At 38.1% G+C, this 17,007-nt stretch overlaps 1 protein-coding gene across 3 annotated transcripts in view; it reads left to right on the forward strand.

Moving 5' to 3' along the window:
- Window positions 1-17,007, forward strand: part of GRM5 (glutamate metabotropic receptor 5) — a 574,274-nt gene that overhangs the window by 12,164 nt on the left and 545,103 nt on the right. For all 3 annotated transcript variants that reach the window (XM_049890686.1, XM_049890685.1, XM_049890687.1), the window contains exon 2: window positions 9,531-10,390. In XM_049890686.1, coding sequence (XP_049746643.1) covers window positions 9,706-10,390 — 685 coding nt within the window. In that variant the 5' untranslated portion in view covers window positions 9,531-9,705. The remainder of the gene's footprint in view (window positions 1-9,530; window positions 10,391-17,007) is intronic.

The raw sequence follows: 17,007 nt of genomic DNA on the forward strand, positions 1-17,007 counted from the left end.
CCCTCCTGATAACATGTCCAAAATACATGAGACGAAGTCTTCCTAGCCTTGCTTCCAAGGAGCACTCTGGCTGCATTTCTTTTAAGACAGACTTGTCCATTCTTCTGGCAGTCCATGGGATAGTCAATATTCTTTGCCAACACCCTCCTGATAACATGTCCAAAATACGTGAGACGAAGTCTCCCTATCCTTGCTTCCAAGGAGCACTCTGGCTGCATTTCTTCTGAGACAGACTTGTCCATTCTTCTGGAAGTCCATGGGATAGTCAATATTCTTTGCCAACACCATAATTCAAAGGCATCAATTCTTCAGTCTTCCTTATTCATTGTTCAGCTTTCACATGCATATAACGTGACTAAAAATATCATGGCTGGGTCAGGCACACCTTATTCCTCAAAGTGACATCTTTGTTTTTTAACACTTTAAAGAGGCCTTTTGCAGCAGATTTACCCAATGCTGTAAGTGGTTTGATTTCTTGACTACTGTATCCATGAGCATTGATTGTGGATCCAAGTAAAATGAAATCCTTGACAACTTCAATCTTTTCTCCTTTTATCATGGTGTTGCTTATTGGTTCAGTTGTGAGAATTTTTGTTTTATGTTGAGGTGTAATCCATAGTGAAGGCTGTGGCTTTCATTTTCATCAGTAAGTGCTTTAAGCCATATTCACTTTCAGAAAGCAAGATTGTGTCATCTGCATGTCTCAGGTTGCTAATAAGTCTTCCACCAATCCTGATACCACATTCTTATTCATATAGTACAGCTTCTGGGATTATTTTCTCAGCATACATATCCAATAAGTATGGTGAAAAGATGCAACCCTGACACACACATTTCTTGATTTTAAACCATGCAGTATCCTCTTGTTCTGTTCGAACATTGTCTCTTGGTCTAATTAGAGGTTCCACGTGAGCTCAACTAAGTGTTCTGGAGTTCCCATTCTTCACAATGTTATCCACAAATTGTTATGATCCATACAATCAAATGCCTTTGTATAGCCAATAAAACATAGGTAAACATCTTTCTGGTATTCTCTGCTTTCAGCCAAGGTCTTTCTGACATCAGCAATGATATCCCTCATTCCACCTCCTCTTCTGAATCTGGCTTGAATTTCTTGGCAGTTCCCTGTAGATGTACTGCTGCAACCACTTTTGAATGATCTTGAACAAAATTTTACTTGAGTATGATATTAATGATATTTTTTGATAATTTCCACATTCTGTTCGATCACCTTTCTTTGGAATGAGCACAAATATGGACTGCTTCCACTCAGTTGGCCAGGTAGCTGTCTTTCAAATTTCTTGCTATAGATAAGTGAGCACCTCCAGCACTACATCCGTTTATTGAAACATTTCAACTGGTATTTTGTCAGTTCCTGGAGCCTTGTTTTTCAACAATGAATTCAGTGCAACTTGGACTTCTTCCTTCAGTACCATTAGTTCTTGACCATTGGCTACCCCCTGAAATGTTTGAACATCGACCAATTCTTTTTGGTACAGTGACTCTGTGTATTCTTTCCGTCTGCTATTGATGCGACCTGCACCATTCAACATTGTGCCCACAGAATTCTTCAAAATTGCAACTCTAGGCTTGAATTTTTTCTTCAGTTCTTTCAGCTTGAGAAATGCTGAGGGCGTTCTCTCCTTTTGGTTTTCTGAGTGTAGGTCTTTGCACATTTCATTATAATATTTTACTTCTTTTCTCAAACTGCCCTTTGAGATCTTCTTTTCAACTTTTTTACTTCACCATTTACTCCATTCTCTGTATCTACGTTCAAGAGCGAGTTTCAGAGCCTTTTCTGACAGCCATGTTGGTCTTTTCTTTCATTTCTATGCTTTTAATGACCTTTTGTTTTCTTCATATATGGATGTCCTTGATGTTGTCCCAGAACTTGTCTGGTCTTCATCATTAGTGTTCATTGTGTCAAATCTATTCTTGAGATGGTCACCAAATACGGTGAAATATACACAAGGTCATATTTTGGTTCTTGTGGACTTGTTTCAGTTTTCTTCAGCTTCAGCTTGAACTTGCATATGAGCAATTTGATGGTATTTCCAACTTTCACATTCCAGTCACCAGTAATTATCAAGGCATCTTGGTTGCATGTTTGATCAGTTTCAGACTGCAGAAGTGGTAAAAATCTTCAATTTCTTTATCTTTGGCATTAGCGGCTGGTGCATAAATTTGAATAATAGTGTATTAACTGGCCTTCCTTGTAGGCTTATGGATATTGTCCTATCACTGACAGCATTGTACTTCAGGGTAGAATTTTTTTTTTTACACTGAATATGACACCATTCCTCTTCAATTTGTCATTTCCAGCTTAGTAGACCATATGATTGTCCAATTCAAAATGGCCAACTCACTAAGGCCTAGGATATCAATCTTTATATGTTCCATTTCAATTTTGACAACTTCCAATTTCATGTATTCCATGTCCCGATTATTACTGGATGTTTGCAGATGTTTCTTCTCATTCTGAGTTGTGCTACATCAGCAAATGAAGGTTTCAAAAGCTTGATTCATCCACATCATTAAGGTCAACTCTACTTTGAGGAGGCAGCTCTTCCCCAATCATCTTTTGAGTGCCTTCCAACCTGGGGGGCTCATCTTCCAGCAGTATATCAGACAATGTTCCACTGCTATTCATAAGGTTTTCACTGGCTAATGCTTTTCAGAAGTAGACTGCCGGGTCCTTCTTCCTAGTCTATCTTAGTCTGGAAGCTCTGCAGAAACCTGTCCACCAACGGTGACTCTGCTAGTATTTGAAATACCAGTGGCAAGGCAAAGCTTCCACTATCATAGCAACATGCAAGCCACTGCAATACAACAAAATGACAGATGCGTGGTAGCTATATATATATATATATATATATATATATATATATTTTTAAATATAAAGACAAAGAAGAAAATAAAAATTACCTATATTTCCACTACTGAAAGAACTATTAATGTCAGTGTGTATCTTTTCAGTATTCGTGCACATATACATAGCCACGCATGTTTCACGTAAACCCAAAACAAACCAAACCCAGTGCGGTTGAGTCGATTCCGGCTCATAGCAACCCTATAGGACAGAGTAGAACTGCCCCATAGAGTTTCCAAGGAGCACCTGGCGGATTCGAACTGCCGACCCTTTGGTTAGCAGCTGTAGCCCTTAACCACTACACCACCATGGTTTCCATGTTTCATGTAGATGTCAAATAATACCTGACTTAAATTTCTTCATAATATAACATAAATGCTTCACATTTTGCCTCCTCTCCCCTGTAGTACACTAGAAAATGGTCTGTTTCAAAAATTTCTCAGTCTCCTTTGCTAGTTTCTTCTTATCTCTTGGTATTCCCTAGGGCTTGGTCTCTAGAAATAGTCTCTTTTCTCTTTCCACTTCTCAGGTGACTTCATCCAGCTTCATGATTTATAAAAAGAACATTTGTATACTAATGCTTCCCACATATGCCTTCCACATTTGTATCTCCTATCAAGGCCTCTCCTAGGAAATTCAGCCTTTTATACCCAGCCGCTTATTCAATATCTCTTCTTGAATAGGTAACAAGCATTTCAAACTTGATATATCAAAACTGAACTTCTGTTCTCTTGACTCAAACCTGGTTCTCCAGAGTCCTCTCCACCTCAGTCAATGTGGCACCATTCTCTTATTTGCTTAGGCTGAAAATCTTATCGTCCTCCTTGCCTCTTCTTTCCCTCACATTGCCAGCCAAATCTGACACCAGATCCTTTCACTCTACCTTCACATGTATTCAGAACTCTACCACTTCTCACTATCCATACTGCCATCTCCTCAGTCCAGGCCAGTCGTATCCTACCTGAAATATTGTAATAATACCTAATTGTTCTCTCAGAAACCCTGGTGGCATAGTGGTTAAGAGCTATGTCTGCTAACCAAAAGGTCAGCGGTTTGAATCCATTAGGCACTCCTTGAAAACCATATGGGTCTGTTCTACTCTGTCCTGTAGGATAGCTATGAGTTGAAATCAACTTGATTGCAATGGTTTTTTTTTTGGTAATTGCTCTCATCTTCTGCCTTTGTGCCCTTATTCTTGCTAAAATTCAAATTGTATCCTCTATTGAAAACTCTTCATCATGCAACGCTAAAGCCAAATTTTTTCAAAGTTCAAAGAGGCTCAACACCATCTGGGTCCACATTATCTCACAGACCTCACCCCTTCCATTTTCCCCATTTTGATTTCACTCTATGTTGCAGTGGTTAAGAATCTGGCTGCTAACCAAAAGGTCAGCAGTTTGAATCCACCAGCCACTCTCTGGAAACCCTATGGGGCAGTTCTACCCTGTCCTGTAGGGTCTCTATGAGTTAAAATTGACTTGATGGCAACAGGTTTGGGTAGATTTATGCTAACATCCTCACTATTCCTCAACACACCAAGCATAAACCTGCCCCCAGGACTTTGCATTTGTTTTTACCTTTACCTATCATATTTGTTCCCTACATGTTTGCATTACTCACTCCCTTACGTCCTTATGTTATTTACATAAATGCTACTTTTTAAGCATATACTTCTTTGGCCACATTATTCAAAATTTCCCACATCACTATCACTTTCTTTCCTGCTTTATTTTTCTCTCTTTAACCCTTATCACTGTCTAGTGATTTTACTTGTCTTTTTTATTGTTTGACTACTCCCCCCCCCCATAGATTATACGCTCCATGAGGGCATGAACGTATGTGAATTGTGTCCATAACTGAATCCACAGTGTCTAGAAGAGTTCTTGGCACAGAATAGTTACTCGATAAACATTGAACACATGAATGATGCTGATAAAGATTATATTCTCCCTTCTGGTCTAGTTTGAATTTATGCCCCATTAATTTATATATATTTGGGAGCATGTGAGCTGACTTGTTTAAATTTATGGTAAGTTGAGTTGTAGCAAAATTATGTCATATTTCTATGTCATAATTTATTTCAAAGTGTGCTTTCTAGGCATTGGAACATCACAGTTAATAGCAAGAGAGTAGCCATTGTGCAAGCAAGCCAGATTATGAAGCAGTCATTGTGGTAGATGGCAGGGAAATATAAATACAATTGTACTAGATAATCATACACATTTGTCCATTTAATGTGCTGAATTAGCTTTTCTTTTTCTAGAATGGTCTTCACCTGGTAGTTTGTTAGGTAAGCCCGTGTAAGATTCTATAGGTCTGGGAAGTTGTTTCTGATACTTCAGATGGTGTTGGATGGCCCCTCTTCTTTTCCATAGACTTTGAACATGCTTCTCTTGCCAGAAGAGGTGGTGAGACAGCAGGAGATAGTGAGGAGTATATTATGAAATCAACAGACAGACATGAATTCTAACTCAATTACTTTCTGAGTGACTGGCTAGTTTTTAACTTATCAAAACCTGCTATATCATTTGTAAAATATAGGTAATAAAAAATACTTCTCTTGCAGGGTTGTTATAAGATTAACACATACATGCCACATACAGAAACACTACTATGTCACACACATCTCCACGATGCACAATACACATCGAATGTAATATCTTCAGGGCAGCCAGATGTATTTTATTCTCTGCAACATCCTTGTATGTGTGTAAATATAAACTGAATAGGACATTCTCTTTTTGCTTCCCTAACATCAAACGCTCTTGTTTTCTCTCCTGACTTTCTGTGTTGCCTCAGTTCCTTAGCTGGATTCTTCAGAACCTGACCTCTCAGTGGGACTTACTTCTCAGCTTAACATTTTGTCTATTTATGCTTGCTGTCCAGATGATATCATTTATTCCAAAGATTTTACATATTGATGTTCCTCAATTCATGTTTCTCACCCAAAACTCTCCTCTAAGATTTAGCCTTACATGTCGACCTTCTGGAAACCCTGGTGGTGTAGTGGTTAAGTGCCATGGCTGCAAACCAAAGGATCGGCATTTCAAATCCACCAGGCGCTCCTTGGAAACTCTATGGGGCAGTTCTGCTCTGTTATAGGGCCGCTATGAGTCGGGATCGACTTGACGGCACTGGGTTTGGATTTTTTTTTTTTTAATCCACCTTCGTGTTTGACATTTTACCTGAATGCCTCAAAAGCATCTCAAATGTAACATGTTCAGAAGAAATCATTATTTTTCCTCTATCTCTCATCTGTTTCTGTTTAAGCCTCTCCCATCTCTGTTAATGGCTCAGACTAAATTCTCAGACTAGAAACTGGGAATAGACCCTGATTCCTTTCTCTACCTTATCCACATCCAGTCCATCAGAAAGTTTAGTCAATTCCACTTGCAAAATATATCTGATTGTGTCAACTTCTCTCCTTTTCACCTGCCACCAATCAGAGACAAGCTACTTACATTCCTTACCTAGATTATTAAAGAAGTCTCCTAATCAGATTTCCCCAATCCATTATCCAGAATAATGAACAGCCAGAATAATATTTTCTAGTTGTAGATTGAATGGTGTCTCAATGGTTTTTTATTATACTTAACATCCAAATTCCTTATAAGAACTTACAAATCCTACATCGCCTGGCTCTTTCTTATCTTTCCAACTTCATCTGGTGCCACTAGTCATGCCATTCTTCATGCTGTAGCCTCATTTTTCACATGATTGCCTGGCACCTTTTCATTCTCTTAATTCTCCTTTTCATGGTTCTTTGCATTCATCAGGTCTCAGAAAAAATCACCTCTTAAAGTATACTTCCTTAGCCATACTATCTAAGTTGGTATCCTTATGCTATTATTTTTCTTTATATTTTCTTCGTTGCAGTTCAGAAGGTGTAATTATTTGCTTACTTGACTATATCTCATTTCTCCTTTTGCTCTATAAACCCCATGAGCATAGGAATACCTTGCTCACTCTTGAATATGCAATGCCTAGCAGAGTCTCATGGCATAGGCATGCCAAAAATATTTGCTAGATAAGTAAATAAATACATGGTTTGTGACGGTTGCTCAATGAAAAATAATGATTATCAGTATCAATGCACATCATTGCACTTTTTGCTTACATCAATCTCTCCACTCAATGGTTAATATGTATTTGTTGAATGAGCTAATTAAATAATTTAGCCTATAATAGAAAGACAGTCTCTTAATGTTTTAATACATATACTATGTCCTAATATATCAGACCTACCTAAAATAATTAATAAAATGCATGAAACTGGTATTTCAGCTTCATAAATTTGATGGGTCAATTCTAGTCTCTCATATCACTATGATGCTCTTACATAACACAAATGAGCTCTCTTTTGTTGTTGAGTTTACTCACTAACATTTGAAATTTAAGGAAGAATTGTGATTGCTTTTTCTTCAGGATTTTCCTTTTTTTCTGTAGTAGAATTCACATGACCATCAGAATAACCATTGGTCCCCAGCTCTTTGGCTGAAAGAAAGTAAAGGGCAGGCTTGAAAATACATTCTACTTTAAAATATTTAGAAATTTTCCCAATGAGAAAATAATACCATTACGCATTGCAGTCAAGTCGATTCTGACTCATAGTGACCCTATAGGACAGAGTAGAACTGTGCCACAGAGTTTCCAAGGAGTGCCTGGTGGATTCAAACTGCCGACCTTTTGGTTAGCAGCCCTCGCACTTAACCACTATGCCATCAGGGTTTCTGAGAAAATAGTAGCTATTTTTCCCTTCCCCCTTGTCTGCAATGCCAACTTTTATAGCCAACCTGATTTTCTTTCTAAATATTGACAACATCTAGTTATATTGGAATGTGTAGTTATTTGAACAAGTTTTTTTTTTTTTTTTAGTGTTTGGCACTATACACAGAGAGCCTTTCTCTGTTGCCATGGGATACAGTGAAAGTGAGGGTGGGAGTGATTAGAAATGTGATTCAGTCTACATTTATTTTGTGGCTGGCCTGGAATTTTTGCATATCTGATGAGTTTTGGAAACCATTAGAATTCTTGAAGAAGCATCATCATTGCATAAATTCCTAAAGAAATATCACTTGTCTTTTAAAGACGGTGCTTAAACAGTTAGACACTTTAAAACAATCTGAGATCCTTGGCTGGCAGTGATGATAATATACAAAATACGAACCTTACAAATCCCTTTAAATAATCCAAATCATTAATTTGTTAGTTCCCTTTTACCAATTATGCTAGAATTTGTTCGAGCCAACTTGGGACACAATTTCCCTCTAATCAGGAGTTTAAACTGAAATAGATGACTTTATTCATAGCTGTAGTAAGTTTCTACTTGGAAAGATAGTTCTAAACATACATTCTTCCAGCCTTTTTGAGCCTTCTCAATGTGGAAATTTTTCCTGGATCAGGGCTAGAGGACTGATTACTGTGAATTTTATTACAAGATTCTGTAATTACTTTGCAGACTCTCTGGAGGACTGAGTGGGTTGCCAGAGAATTTTCTGTCCTCACTACCTAGCCACAGAATATCCTTGGAAATTTAATAACAAAAAAGATCTTGTCTTGAATATATATAAACCAAACAAACCAAACCCACTGCCGTCCAGTCAATTCTGACTCATAGCGACCCCATAGGACAGAGTAGAACTGCCCCATAGGGTTTGCAAGGAGTGCCTGGGGGATTTGAACTGCCGACCTCTTGGTTAGCAACCATGGGTCTTAGCCACTACACCATCAGGGTTTCCTGACTACATATAGCCTTATTCAAATTGCAAAGCATTTACATGGTTGAGATATTGATTCCCAAAAGGCAGCCCAGCACACATTTCCCCATTTTTCAGATGAGGAAATTCAGGTATTGAGAGGTTAAACAGTTTACTAAATAATTCTGAAAAAGCAGAACTGGGACTTGAACCTGAGCATCCTTTTCTCAAAAAATTGTTACTCATTTTACTATGCCTTGCTGTGTATTTAGGAGGCATTTTTCTTCATAATATGTCAACCGTCCTCCTTCTACCTTAGCTTACTGGAAATACCCACCTGACCTCAGGTGTCTCTGTTCTATCTTATATGTAAGTAAGACACAATACTTATTTATTCTTGGGTAGATTATTCAAAGTGCTTTATATTAAATTTGGGGCAGTGGTATTTAAGCTGATTTAAAAGATAACTTTAGTTTTTAATTGCATAATTAGTACGAGCTCAAAGGTGAAAACTTGGAAGGAAACAAAAAGCATAATGAAAATTAAAGCAACACAAAAATTACCCACACCCCCTGCACCCAGAGACCACCAAAGTTTAATATTTTGAGATACGTACATACTCCCTAAAGCTTTTTGTTCTTGACATGGTTTTGCGTGTAGGACACTCTCTCATGCCTATAATAGTCTAGTTTTGCTTGCCATACAGAAGGTTTGGTTTTGCGTACTCCAGATGAACAAAGGAAAAATAACAGTCTACGTAAAGCAAGGTCTAGAAGCTACATCAGCAGCTTCATCAAATCACATAGAAGACAGAAATGAGATTCAGAAAAAAATTAGGGTTCTTGTTTTCTTTAAGGTTACCTGTATCATCGGAGCCCTCATTTTCCTGCTAGCGAAGACAATTGGTGTTTCCCCAAACTAGTTGCGCTTTTGTTGTTAAAATCCATGCTTTTTTTTTTTTTCAGGTTTTGAAGATCATGATTACATGGATGCATCTAACTAAATGGTACCTGGGGCATGCTGGTCCTTTAGAGAGTGCATCTAAATTGCTGGCTGATTTCCTGCTTTACCACTCAACATAGAACATTGTTCGATTCTATCCATCAAAACCCTCCTGATTTTCTCCACCATGCTATCTTTATGTGCTTGAACTCCTTTCCTAAAATGGTCCTTCTGTTGATCCTGGCAGTCCTATTTTTGAAAGAAGATGTCCGTGGGAGTGCACAGTCCAATGAGAGGAGGGTGGTGGCTCACATGCCCGGTGACATCATTATTGGAGCTCTCTTTTCTGTCCATCACCAGCCAACGGTGGACAAAGTTCATGAGAGGAAGTGCGGGGCAGTTCGTGAACAGTATGGCATTCAGAGAGTGGAAGCCATGCTGCACACCCTGGAAAGGATCAACTCAGATCCCACTCTCTTGCCCAACATCACACTGGGCTGTGAGATAAGGGATTCCTGCTGGCATTCGGCTGTGGCTCTAGAGCAGAGTATTGAGTTCATAAGGGACTCCCTCATTTCTTCAGAAGAGGAAGAGGGCTTGGTGCGCTGCGTAGATGGCTCTTCCTCTTCTTTCCGCTCCAAGAAGCCCATAGTGGGGGTCATTGGGCCTGGCTCCAGTTCTGTGGCCATTCAGGTCCAGAACTTGCTCCAGCTTTTCAACATACCTCAGATTGCTTATTCGGCAACAAGCATGGATCTGAGCGACAAGACTCTGTTCAAGTATTTCATGAGAGTTGTGCCTTCAGATGCCCAGCAGGCACGGGCTATGGTGGACATAGTGAAGAGGTATAACTGGACGTATGTGTCAGCTGTACACACAGAAGGTAAGTTTCCTTCACATCCATACTGTGTATCTTATTATGCATTCAACAGCTCCCCCATTAAAATGCTATCTTTTTAAAGCCTGAAATACTCCTTATTATTTTGGATCTTTTAAGGTGTCTCAGTTTTACCAGTACTACTGAGAAGGGTTTGGATGGCAGATGTCTAGAAACACAGATTTAAACTAATATAAGTTTCATGTGGCCATCATTTAGTAAAATGGAGTTTTTTTGGAGTATATATTACCTTGCTTGTATTTCTGCTGTAATGGTGCTTTTTGTTGTTTGTTACTAGAAGTTTCAAAGTTTTCTAAATCTTCACTGAACAACTCACGCCTTTAACAGTTTAAGGATGCTTCGACTCCCTATTATTTCTTATAGTTAGAGAGAGTTACATATAAAGATACAAAAGGACTAGAAAGCAGCCAGTTCTAGCCCAGGTAAGCTGTTATAGAAAATTACAAAAGAGTTTATTCTTATAACTATTTTTCAGTAGTGTGTATGGTCAAATAGACATTTATATGTGTATATTTAACTGTGGGAAACCCTGGTGGCATGGTGGTTAAGAGCTACGACTGTTAACAAAAAGATTGGCAGCTCAAATCCACCCTGTGCACCTTGGAAACCCTATGGGGCAGTTCTACTCTGCCCTATAAGGTCGCTATGAGTCAGAATCGACTCAACAGCAATGAGTTTTTGTTTTTTATATAATTGTGTATATAAAAGTACTACATTTCTCAGTGCCTTCAAAACACCAGAGTTTAATTCTGTAGCAGGAAATTTGGGAGGTAGATTTAACTCTTGGGCTGTATTTCATTCAGAATAGTAAATGTGTAAATGAAATACACGTTTCTTCCAACAAGAAGATTATTCCTGTATGTTATAATGTTCCTATCGCCATCTGTAATCATATGGGTCCACATTTTTAAAATTTTGAATGCTTTACAAATGAACTTAAGTATGAATTAAGTTTATCCTTGTAGAGAACATACTTGAAATGTGTAATGTTTAATAATTCACCATTAGTTTGTCTTGAAATTCATTGCTTCTTTATTTTCAGATAGTGAGGAAAGAATATCTGAGGTTGTACAATAGCTAATAAATAATAATATTAATCTGTTGTATTGTTTACAGTGGCTTTAAAATGCTTTTGTATACATTATTCATTAATTCTCAGTCAAGGCTGTTTGGGATAGATTTGTTGCCTCCATTTGAGAGAAGAGGTTGGCTTGACCTAGAAAAGTTTGGTGACCAAAATGGGGTGACCTTGTTACCCTTTTTTTAGGGTAACGCTTTTTCTAGGATAACTTGCTGCATATACTAAGCACTGTACATTTGCAGAATACTGAAGAAGGTACAAAACAATTTTTACAGCTAATTGTTATTGTGAGGATTAGTCGAAATTTTAAAAATCTTGCAATAATGCTATCAGTGTGGTCCAAAATTTCCAATCCTGTAACATGTGGAGTTGAGTGATTGGAAAATTAATGAAACGACCAGCGAGAGCCTGCTTCAGAGATTGGGAGCCAATCACCAATCAGATACAGCAAAATTTTTGTTATCAAGTAGCATAATATCATGATTTTTTTCATTATATAGGGATGTGTTCTCATACTATTCAGAGCTACACAAACATAAAATGGACTTCTATATTGGATGGAGACTTTTCTACTTCTGAAAATGTTCATGTAAAATTTGTTTACTTACAGTGATGTTAATATATAGAGATTTTGAACAATGAATCAGGAGATCTTTGAGACCTTTTCTAGTGCTGAGATTTTTTTTCTTATACAACTGCTATTTTGTTTGATTCTCACGACAAGCTGGTAATACAGATATTTTATTTCCATTTTAAAATGTAAAGTCTTTAAGGTCTAAATAATTCGTCTAAGATATGCCTAATAGTAATTTCAGAGCCAGGAGTAGTACTCATAGATATTGACTTCCGGTTCAGTGTGCTATTGCAATTTAACAGAATCCAGTGGAATTGCTTCCTGCGAGTATATATATGCAACATGTACTTACTAAACACAAATTTACGCAAGGCACTCTGGTAGTCTTATGGAGGACAGTCCTATGTTTCATATATTACCTATCTTAAAGGAGCTTGAAATCTTGTAAAGGAGATAAGACATGTATTATCATTCCTTATATAACTATAATGAAAGATGACATAAAGTTACAAATAAATCTCCAAAGGAAATCAAGAGAGAAAGAACTCATCTCCTGGTATATGTTTATGGGGGTCATGGTGGAATTCTAAATGAAGGAGGTGAAATTTGACAGTTGAATTTTAATAGGAAGAATTCTGACAATTGGTGAAAATTGAAATGGGAATGAATTTCTAGTGAAGAGTGTGAGGAAATACGAAGAGGTGAGGAAGTGAAAAGTAGGTTTGCAAAAGGCCAACAATAAAGGTATGTTTTGATTTACTTCAAACAAATAAATCACAAATTTCATTAGGGAGCTTCCTCTAGCTTCAGAAGAGCTTGAGAACAATGCGGGAGAGGCTAATCCAAGAATGTGCTCCAAAAGAAACTCACAGTCATGACCAATGGCTTCTACTAAAATAAGACTATTATTATGACCTAAATATATACCAATAGTCATCTGGTAAAATAAATTATGATGCACCTGTTCAAAGAATTATGTATCCATTGTATTTTCAATCACCTCATATACATGTGTAAGCTGGACAATGAATAAGGAAGACTGAAGAAGAATTGATGCCTTTGAATTATGGTGTTGGTCAATAATAATGAATATACCATGAACTGCCAGAACAATCAACAAATCTGTCTTGGAAAAGTACACCTAGAATGCTTCTTAGGAGCGAGGATGGTGAGAGTTGTCTCACATTACTTTGGGCATGTTATCAGGAGGGACAAGTTCCTGGAGAAGGACATCATGCTTGGGAAAGTAGAGGGTCAGTGTTATAGATTAAATTGTGTCCCCCAAAGATGTGTCAATTCGTCTAGGCCATGATTCCCAGTATCGTGTGATTGTCTACCACTTTGTCATCTCACGTGATTCTCCTATGTGTTGTAAATTCTACCTTTATGATGTTAATGAGGCCAGATTAGAGGCAGTTATGTTGATAAAGCAGGACTCAATCTACAAGATTAGGTTGTATCTTGAGTCAATTACTTTTGAGATATCAAAGATAGTAGTGAGCAGAGAGATGGGGGACCTTATGCCACCAAGAACGAAGAACTAGGAGGCGAGTGTATCCTTTAGACCCAGGGTGAACTTTACGGGTGCAGATCACAATGTCTTTTCTCCCTTGGGGCAGCTGGTGGATTCGAACTGCTGACCTTTTGGTTGTCAGCTAGGAGTTTCACCATTGCGCCACTAGGGCTTCTTATAAATTAGATAGTTCCCTTAAACATAAATGTTCTAAATAGCTGGCATCTGCATATTTTCCATCTCTACTTTCTTCCCCTTAATCTAACGTTTATTTGGAGAAAGGTTATTATTGAACGGGGCTACATGCACAACACCATGTGTCATGGATTGAATTGTGTCCCCCCCAAAAATGTGCATATCAATTTGGCTGGGCCATGATTTCTGGTATTGTGTAATTGTCTACCATTTTGTCATCTGATGTGATTTTCCTGTATGTTGTAAATCCTGCCTCTTTTTTATGATGTTAATGAGGGGGGATAGGCAGCAATTGTGTTAGTGAGGCAGGACTCAGTCTACAAGACTGGACTTTGTCTTGAGGCAATGTCTTTTGAGACATAAAAGAGAGAAACAAGCAGAGGGACAGGGGAACCTCATACCACCAAGAAAGCAGTGCTGTGAGCAAAGTGCGTCCTTTGTACCCAGGGTCCCCATGCAGAGAAGGTCCTAGTCTGGGGGATGACTGATGAGAAGGCCAACAGAGAGCAAGCCTTCCCTGGATCCGATGCCCTGAATTTGGACTTTTAGCTTACTTTACTGTGAAGAAATAAATTTCTCTTTGTTAAAGCCACCCACTTGTGATACTTCCGTTATAGCAGCATTAGATAACCAAGATGCCATTATATTATACTTTAACCAAAAAACCAAACAGGTTGTCACTGAGTAGACTGAGTGAGACCCTACAGGACAGAGCAGAACTGCCCCATAGGGTTTCTGAGGCTGTAATCTTTACTGAATGGAAACCCTGGTGGTGTAGTTGTTAAGAGTTTGGCTGCTAACCAAAAGGTCGGCAGTTCAAATCCACCAGATGCTCCTTGGAAACCCTACGGGGCAGTTCTACCCTGTCCTGTAGGATCACTATGAGTCGGAATCGACTTAACGGCACCGGGTAATCCTTACTGAAGCAGATTGTCACATCTTTCTCCCATGGAGTGGCTGGGAGTGCCAACCTTAGGTTAGCAGCCAAATGCTTAACCACTGTGCCACCAGGACTCTATATGTAGTACTTTAGGGGTAATTTAAAGGACTTTCACAATTTATATTTTTTATTGACTTTAATTGACACTCCACTGTACATATCCAGGACCTATCAAAGTGCCTGCCACATAATATGTGCTCAAAGACTATTTGCTGAATGAATGAATTTTGTGTTATAATAGTACCTAACTCATTATTTATGAATATATAGCATATGTATAATTACCAGGCACTTGTAATTTTTCAGTTCTGCTTCTTTTTAAAAATTAGGTGCCAAAATACCTCCCTTGATTAATTGTAAAATGCTGTTTACACCCAACTCCCTTTTTTGTTTGCACTGGTTCTTGAATTTCTTATTTTCATCTAATGATATGGGAATGCTAAATTAAACCGAGCAAAAGCAGATTAGTGACGTTCTCCTGGGAAAATGTTCCAGTAAGTTTTACGAGTAATGGAACATCATTGAAACCATTGTCTTCAAGTTAACCTGCATATTGCAATGTTGTACCTACTTCAGGTTATGATATGGCTTTCCGTCTATTATCTGCTAAAAATATGGTAACTATCAAGGTTTTTTGAAAGACCTTCAATGTGATTCATGGTCTGTGGGCTTAGTTCAGCTCTAGAATGCAAACACGGTTTTCCCATCACAGATTTTCTATACTTGTGACTGTATCAGAGCAACAATATAAAAATTAGTTTAGAAATATAAGAAAAGTTACATTGACCCTATTACGTACTTTTTAAAGGGGCTTTATGTTTTGTTTCTCCAGGGGTTGAATGGTGTTGAGGCAATATTTGGAGTGCTGTTGGTAACAACTCAGACACACAAACTACTGATAGATTTGTAGGATGTTAACACAGGAAAGGTCTTAGGCGAGCATTTAATCTAACTTCTTTATTTTGCAATTGAGGAAATAGAGACAGAAAGGTCAAGTAAATTGGCCTTACATGTAACATAATTCATTATAGAGCTGGGTCTTGGGACTCAAGATTCTTGCCCAGAAATTTCTTTCCCCATCATTGTTGGGGATAATTACCCAAGATCTTGGTTGCCACTGTATTTCCTCTCCATCTTACTGCATTACTCCTCTCCCCTACATCTCAGCTGTGTCGATCTTTCTAAACAAGTTGGTGACTAAGATAGTAGCAGAGACCACAAAGGAAAGAGTTCATCAGAAAAATTGGCCACAAGAAATAGCATGGCCCTTTGTTCTTGACCTGTAAAATAGATGAAGTGCACCTTTACTTAGGTCATATTGAAAGATTGGGAAAACTTTAAAGAAGGGTTTCCTTTGTTTCACAAAAATTCTGGAAGTCTTAAAAAAAAGTGCCCATAAATCTGTATAGTTACTGATTGATGATATAATTATATTGTTGTTGTTAGGTGCTGTCCAGTCAGTTCCAACTCATAGTGACCCTATGTACAATATAAAGAAATGCTGGCCAATCCTGTTCCATCCTCACAATCTTTGTTGTGCTTGAGCCCATTGTTGAAGCCACTCTATCAGTCCATCTCTTGGAGGGTCTTACCAAGAAAGATTCCCTTCTCCAGGCAGTGGTCCCTCCTGGTAATATGCCCAAAATACTTAAGATGAAGTCTTGCCATCCTTGCTTCCAAGGAGCACCCTGGCTGTACATCTTCCAGGACAGAGTTTTTCATTCTTCTGGCAGATCATGGTATATTCAGTATTCTTCACCAACCCCATATTCAAAGATATCAGTTCTTCTTTAGACTTCCTTATTCATTGCCCAGCTTTCACGTGTATATCAGATGATTGAAAATACCATGGATTGGGCCAGGTGGCCCTTTGTCCTCAAAGTGACATCTTTGCTTTTTAATACTTTAGAGAACTCTTGCAGCAGATTTGCTCAATGAAATATGCTTGATTTCTTGCATGCTGTATCCATGGGCATTGGTTGTGGATCCAGGTAAGATGAAATCCTTGACATCTTCAGTATTTTCTCCATTATATCATGATGTTGCTTATTGGTCCAGTTGTGAGGATTTTTGTTTGCTTTTTTTATGTCGAGGTGTAATCCATACTGAAGGCTGCAGTCCTTGATATTCACCAATAAGTACTTCAAGTCCACTATTGACTTAATACATATAAATCAGAAGATGCAGAGATTTTTTTGGGGGGGTTGCTGATAAATTAGATCATGGATTCATAATATGAGAAATATTTACAATTTTAAATAGTAAAGAGGCTATTTTTCATATTCATACTTCAGAGTCA

Source organism: Elephas maximus, chromosome 7, assembly GCF_024166365.1.
Source record: "Elephas maximus indicus isolate mEleMax1 chromosome 7, mEleMax1 primary haplotype, whole genome shotgun sequence".
NCBI lineage: Eukaryota > Metazoa > Chordata > Mammalia > Proboscidea > Elephantidae > Elephas > Elephas maximus.